This window comes from Pithys albifrons, chromosome 12, assembly GCF_047495875.1.
Source record: "Pithys albifrons albifrons isolate INPA30051 chromosome 12, PitAlb_v1, whole genome shotgun sequence".
Taxonomy (NCBI): domain Eukaryota; kingdom Metazoa; phylum Chordata; class Aves; order Passeriformes; family Thamnophilidae; genus Pithys; species Pithys albifrons.
In genome coordinates, this window is record NC_092469.1 from 2658758 (window position 1) to 2666478 (window position 7721).

The following is a 7721-nucleotide window of genomic DNA, read 5'->3' on the forward strand; positions in this document are numbered from 1 at the left end:
TCAGTGTGAGACAGTCGGGGTCCCCCTGCCCAAAGCTGCAGAGGTTGCTGGTGTTGGAGGCACGGGGGGAGCTCCGGGGCTGTGCAGGACACAGCAGTGCTGGGAGATGCCCTGCCTGACTCACTCACTACCCTGGCATGTCTGTGTTTCCTCCAGGACTGTAGATTGCAGCTCAATGATGAGGAAGGCCATCGCTGTTACCCCTTGGAGGGCCACCTGCTCTGCCACAGCTGTCACATCAGGCGCCTCAACATCAAACTGCCATCACATCCCCCTCCCAGCTACCCCATGCACGTCACAGAGCTCTGAGAGACGTTCCCTGTGTTCCTTTAAAGATGAGATCCCAGTAATAACCACCTAAACCAGCTATTTATTTTTTGAATCAGAGGTGAAGGGTCCTTTTCTGATCTTGTACATATGCATTCTTTTATCTAGACATTTTCTCTGTGACACAGTCTACTTGAACAAGTAATTCACCACTAAACTGTAACTGTAAATGGCAGCATTTCTAAACCCAGTGGTACAAAGGGCTGTTCTGCACTCCCTGCTCACCTTCCTTCAGTGGAGATTCCACCTGGGTAAGGAGGGTAGGATAACTTTCCAAGAGGTAGCACCTTATCATATTGCAGCAGGCATAAGATAAATGCCAGCATTTTAGCTGGTGTTGTTGAATTCTGGTCTTAGAGAATACTTAGATTCCAAGCAGCAGTGACCAGGAGGCAGCTGGGTGTTTGTAGGCAGGACAGCTTTCAGCACAGGGAAAGAACAGCATCCTGTGAGGCCAGTTCTCCATCCTACAAGGTTCCACAGTCATCCAAAGACTAAGTATTGAGCTTGTTCAAGAAATATGGCAAGCATTTCATACAAACCCCACGTTCCAGAGGAATGCTTCCAAAAGACTGGCACTGCAGGGGCAGCAGTTGCAGGCTGGGACAGGACAGCCCCTGCAAGTGCTGGCTGTGTATACAAAGTGGCCATGGTGTCAAACCTCACTCAGACCAGCTGGACCATTTGGCACTTAGTAAAGAATTCATCTTTCCAACCTGTTTAATTGGATTAGCAGCCCCTTTCTATGCAAAGGTACACTTGTCTTTATACTGCTTGTTTTATACAAGATTTCATTTGTTACCAACTGCTTTATGATTGTGTGTTGAGACATTATTAAAGAAAGAGAGGGACAGTGGTTTTGTATTACCTTTTCAGCTTTGTGTTCTTTTCTGGATTACTTTTGAACTGATTAGGGTGATTGTCTTTATTGGAAAACAAAGTACAGTTTAACAGAAATAATAATTTAGAAAGTCAGACCACCAAAACATTGGTATTTTCCAACAAGCATTAGCTGTACATAGAATGTACACACTTCCATGTTTTGCATAAGCTTTTACAGTACCCTCAGAGCTCTGGGGAAAATACATGTCTTCCATATAGGAAGTGAGATGAATCTTTTTTTATGGTTTGTTTTCTACCATGTGCAGATGATTTACATGCAAATCACTCATCTGTATGTCTAAAAAATTCCTTGCATTCCCCTGAGAATTGATCCAGCCTTCCTGAAGTCACAACTTACCATTGCTGTCTTTAACTGTGTTCGAAATTACAACAAAATAAAACTCTTCTGCTCCAGAGGAAGTGGAAATGCCAGCCCAGACTCTGTGCCTGTGCAAATGGGGGCACTTCCAGCTGTCCCCACGCTGGAATGTGAGGGATCTGCTCGGAAGCAATCCCGGTTAAATTCCCCATCCAGCCTGAGGAGGTGACTTATTTGGCAACACCAGTGCAGTTTAGTTTCTTATGCTCCATTGACTTTTTGAAAGCCATTTGTGGTGCTCTTGAAAAGCACAAAGAGCATCCAATGGACACTAATTCCTAAGTGGAATAATTAACTCCCTTAACAGAACTTTTTGATAGTCTGGAATTTTCTTATGGGGGACGTGGGGGAGGGGCAGTTAAATTTCCTGAGAACTGTTTTTTTCTGTTAGTCAGGAACAAAAGGTACACTTCCTGAACTTCTGCCAGACTTCCATGGACCAGACTAACCTGCCCTACTCAGTGCTCCTGGGCAAGTCAGATGAACTTTTAAAAAGTCATTTTCTAGTTAATATATATCAGTTTATAATGAACATATTTAATGTGAGTGCCAGGTTTTGAAGGCATTGCAGTGCAACCAGTGCCCCATTTCTACACTGTGGCCCAATTGGCCTGGCCTGCAAACAGGAGCCGTGGTGCATGTGCAGCTCTGCATTGGCACACACTCCCTCTGTGTCCATAGTCAGCAGCCCAGCCTCAGGAGGAAGGGGAATTTTGTGTTCTAGCAACTGCTAGAACAGGGAGGAAAGTTGTTTTAAACTGGATTGTATGACTAGGTCAGTTCCTTCAGGTTACTACAAACATGGACTGTACCAGAGCTTCAGGATAACCCTTGGGCAGCAGCTGCAGTGCAGTGTGTTTGCCAGGGAAGGAACCCTTGGACCACATTAGCCTGCAGGCATTTTCACTTGCATGTCTTTACAATATATATTAAGGAACCCAAATTAGGAAAACAGTCCTTAAAATACAGAGAGAAGGTTTGGGTCTGTTCCTGGGAGCAAATCATCCCATAACAGTACTCACTGTACTGGAAAAGTGCTCTGCTCTATGAGGAGAGAAGCAAAACCTCCAATCTGACAGTGGCCAGAGGGACTTACTCTGCCATTTGGCCCCTGCCAGCACCTTCCCCAGCACTTCAGGGGCAAGTCTTAAGGTTCCAACATAGTTTCCAAGGAACAGCAAACTATCAAACGTGCATACCTGACCTTTTCTTCTTTTATTGGAAAATGATCATCCCGTAGAACAGAATAATACTGAATTTTACTTCACATGTTGATCTGTCAGTCTCTTGTAGTTCTACCCAGTTCTGATGTGTCATCATGGCAAAACACCAAAAGGTGATATTTCAGCATAGAATAAGCAATTTGTTTAAAGCCAGAAAGCAGCAGTTGCTGTACCAGTATTTTCTATAGGCAGATGCATGCCATTACTGTATTATGAAGTACAGCTTTGCTTTTCCAGCACTGACTATAAAAGCTGGAGCTTGAGTGAAACTGCCAGTTTGGGGGTTTGTTTTTTTTTTCAAATCAAAGGGAAAAATTAAACCTAAAGTAATGGTGAGCTCTGCTCGTTAGTGCTAGTGGCAGTTTCTGCACATTTTCCCTCCTGCCTGGGAATTATGCAAATGAGAAAGCTGCTTCTAATGATTTTCTTATGGAGCATTCTTGTGTTAAATCAGCTCAACACAGATGTAAACCAACCTCCTGAGTTCCTTTGATGATGTGATTGTTCTCCAAAAGCCTTGGCTGTACTTGCAGAATGTCTCTGTGAAGTTCACACACAACAACCTGTTCCCCTTTGCATCAGGCCCACCTTTCCCCGTGGGTGGGGCTGTGCCAGCAGCTCAGAGCTCTGGGTCGGGGAGGCTGTTCCAAAGAAAGGACCAAAACAGTCAGGTGAAAACAAAACAAAAGAATGCACTCACATAACTGACCTTAAGGAGGGTTTGTTTGGGGTTCTTTCCTTTCCCTTTCACTTGTGTGCACGTGTGTATGTGTGTATATATTTTGTAAGGTGGAGCTTCAAAAGGAAAACACGGTTAGAGGAGCTCTTTAAGACCAGAAATTCCAGAGTAGTAAAGTAAACCAAAGCTCTAAAGGAGACAAAAGCTGCTTTCTTGTGTTTCAAGAAAAGTTTAAAAGTTTGTGATTCATCCTGTAACTAATGCCGTAACTAGAGTATATAATTTGACTTAAATTAAGTTTTCATTTGAGAAATATTTTCATTTTCTTTAAAAGAATATAGTTTTCTTCCAAGAACTTGGACCAACGTTGATTTTTATTTTGTAGGAAATATATGAATTCCCAGTTTGTATATCATGTAACTAGTTTACATGCTGAAAATATACATTAGTTTAACTATTTTTGTATATATATCCTTGTAAAACCTTTCAATGTGCTTCTGTCTTTAGTCTTTAGAATTACTTGTGGTTTTGTGTTTCAGTGTTTGATTCCCTTGATTGTTGAAGAAAAAAATTGGGAAATGTAGATTTATTTATCTAAAGAAGAAGCTACTTGCTATCATCTTAAGTTATTTAATATTAAAGTCAGAAGTTTCATTTAACCTTAGATGCTATAATCTGCTTTTTTCAATAAAGACATTTTGTAGTTATATTTGTTTCTGTGGTTTGTTGTGTATAACTGTTTTATTTTTTCAGTCTAGGTGGGCAGTAAAACAATTTTCAGGAGAGCCTGGTATTGCCTGCAGAAATGCCTGACTGATGAATTGATTGCAGCTGCATTTGTGAAAGATTTTGGTCCTCCAGTGCAAGTGTTACTAATTAAGGTCTGAAATATGCCCTCAGCTAACGTTCTGCAGCTGCACTTAGGAATTCAGCCACTCTGGCAATTGTTAATTAAGCTTTAACCAGTCTGGCTAGTTCACATGTAGGACAGTCAGTATTGAGGGACATTTGCTTTCCAAGACTCCCGTTATTCTTTGGAGTGTTCCAGGAGAGACCTGGCCTGGCCTGTGACCTTACACAGCTTTAAGCACCTGGGCCTGGGTTTGGGGAATTTCCTCTGTATTCCTGCGAAGTCACAGTAATTCAGAAACTGTGGCCAGAGCTCTGATAGGATCAGAGAGATGCATTGTTATCTCTTTTCCCTTTCTGAAGCTTTTTGCCACTTCCTTGTCTCCAGCTTCGTGGCACAGATGGAGTTGGTCACATTTACCGTCCTCACCCAGTGGTCCTGTCAGGCAGAGCGTGGCTGGTATCTTGTCTGGGGAAGGAGGACAAGGGCCAAATTCTTTCTTACTTCCTCATATTCAGTGACTTTCCTTTCCATTGAGCTGCTCAGTCTGCTCTCCCTGTGCATGTTCTTTCCTCCAGTGACTCAGAGAAGCACCAACCACAGGCTGCCACCCTCCCGTCTGAGGGGCCTCCCCAGCTCTGCCACTCTGCCTGGCAAAGCCCAAATGACTTCACAGCTGGAAACAAAACTTACTAGAGCTTTCCCCACATTGGCTATTTTGGCAAATTTTTCTTTTGCACAGTCAGAATGGAAAGAGTTACAAATGCCACAATTGTTTTAGGGACACAGTCTGCACTTGGGTGCTTTGAAACAGATGTGCCACACTTCTGGAGGGCCCTCACACACATGCTATTTTTTCACTCATTATTTTTAAAAATTCATCCAAAATAAGCAATTCATGCTCTCCTTGAAGAAAAAAAAGGCACAAAGGCTGACCAACTCAAAGCATTTTAACGGGATCTTCCCACATGGGTGACACAAATGGACTCAATAAAAATCTAGACAAATTAGGACGTCTAAATGCATCAAGAATTTATACCAACTCATAACCAGTCTGACTGAAAAGAACAGAGAACTTAAAAACTACTAACTGCCCCTCGTGGGCCTCCACGCAGGAAACACATCCTGGAAATGACCACCTTCCATGGCAGGAAGGGGTGAGCCAGGCCTGGCTCTGAGGGCTGTGCCATGCTGGGATCCCTGGCAGGGCAGCCACGCCACAGCCCTGTGGGATGAACCTGCTGAATGACATGTGGGGACTAAATCTGTCATACACACTATCTGGGAGGACTCTGCCTGCCCTGCTCCTCCACCTTCCCAGCCATCCTCAGGGCTGTGCCCTCACCTTGCAGCTCCTGACTGCAGCAGGGACCCAAGGCATCCCAGGGCTGAGCCAGAGACACTGGGCCAGTTCTGGAAACCATGACGAGGATAAGAACTAGGCTGGTGGGTCTGTCAGCAGCTCAAACCCCTGTCACTCAGCTCTCAGTCCCCACAGCTTAGAGAATCATAGAATAAATGAGGTTGGACAAGAGGTCATTTGATGCAACACCCCACCATCAACACACACACTCAAAGCAAAATATATGTATGTGTATATAAATCATAGAATTGTTTAGGTTGGCAAAGACCTCTAAGATCATCGAGTCCAACCATTAATCCAGCACTGCCAAGGCCACCACTGAACCATGTCCCCAAGCACCACATCTGCAGAGCTTTTAAATGCCTCCAGGGATGATGACTCCAGCACTGCCCTGGGCAGCTGTGCCAGGGCTGGACAACCCTTTCCATGAAGTTGTTTTTCCCAATATTCAACCTAAACCTCCCCCTTGGCACAACTTGAGGCCGTTCCCTCTGCTCCTGTCCCTGTGCCCTGGAGCAGAGCCCAACCCCTTGTCCCGGCTCCCCCCTCCTGGCAGAGATTGCAGAGCCAGAAGGTGCCCCCTGAGCCTCCTTTTCTCCAGGCTGAGCCCCCCCAGCTCCCTCAGCTGCTCCTGCTGCTCCAGCCCCTTCCCAGCTCCATTCCCTGCCCTGCACAGCTCCAGCCCCTTCCCAGCTCCCTCAACCCCTCCTGCTGCTCCAGCCCCTTCCCAGCTCCATTCCTGCCCTGCACAGCTCCAGCCCCTCAGTGTCCCTCCTGTAAGACTCAAGGTGCAGCTTCACAGTGCTCAGCACAGGGGCTATCACTGCCCTGATCCTGCTGGCCACACCACTGCTGGGACCTTCTTGCCCACCTGGGCTCCATTCAGGCACTGCCAACCAGCACCCCCAAGTCCCTTCCCACTGAGGAGCTCTCCAGCCCCTGTGCCCCAGCCTGGAGCACTGCAGGGGTTGTGGTGACCCAAGTGCAGGACCCAGCACTGCACCTTGATGGGCTGTCCTTGCCCCACAGATCCAGCCTGTCCTCATCTCCCTGCAGAGCTTCCCACTCTCCAGCAGATCAACACTCCCATCCAACGTGAGGTCATCACTGAATTTAGCTGAATTTGCTAAAACCAGGATTCCAGTTGGTGCTACAACCTCATGCTTGGGCCAATTTACAGATAAGAAACTTTGAAGAAGGAACTACTAAGCAAGGTCTAGAAACAGTGAGAAGAGCTGCTGGACACTGAGTAGGACATACCAGTCTTCACTGGGTGTCTAAGCTGGACATGAAAGTGTCACCCTCGAAACAGAGGGCATTGGTTTCTGGAATAAACTGCAGTTCACCCATCAGTCACCACCACTGGGCTTATGAGCAGATGAATTATGTATTTTAAAAGCTATGGAGTTAACCTCAATTTTTGGTAAGACTCAGAAGACAAGAAATATTTTCTTCCTGTTCAAAATTAATTTAAGATCCTGTCCTAGTGCACAGTACAATTCCCACCATCTCTTAACACTGAGCAAACCCAAGTTCCCATGTTGTTTAAGAACAGATATTAATTTCTGCAGTACCTGCTCTGTTGGTTTCTGTCTCATCAGAAGACAACACACAACATTAGAGAGCACAAGTCATTGTGCTCCCACAAAGAGCACAGGAGAGATACAAACTGAAAACTGGGCAAAAAGTAAGAAGCCACAAGGAGATCTGGTTTGCTAGAAGTGGTAAGTATCTATCCAGCAACACATTTAAGAACAAATTCTTAAAAGTTTGCATCACAGCTGAAAAAAAAGTCCTCAACTCGCCCCTTTGTATGGGACATGTCTGGGAAGTCATCACCTCGCAGAACAAGGGCTGCATTGGTTAGTTACAGTAATTCAAGTGGTGAAGTGGACTATCCAAAAAAAACAAGTTCATTAAAAATTTGGCACATTGAAGCTATTGCAGGAATGTCAAAGCCAACTGATCAGTTAATTACTGGCTGCTCTGGGGAGGCAAATGAGAGCCAGAGACACCCC

The 7721-nt window shown here is 45.2% G+C and overlaps 1 protein-coding gene across 1 annotated transcript in view; it reads left to right on the forward strand.

Moving 5' to 3' along the window:
• WTIP (WT1 interacting protein) overlaps nucleotides 1-4197 on the forward strand; it is an 89713-nt gene extending 85516 nt beyond the window's left edge. The window contains exon 8 of the mRNA XM_071567327.1: nucleotides 157-4197. Within this exon, the coding sequence (XP_071423428.1) occupies nucleotides 157-309 (153 nt within the window). The 3' untranslated portion in view covers nucleotides 310-4197. The remainder of the gene's footprint in view (nucleotides 1-156) is intronic.
• Nucleotides 4198-7721: the final 3524 nt, after the last annotated feature.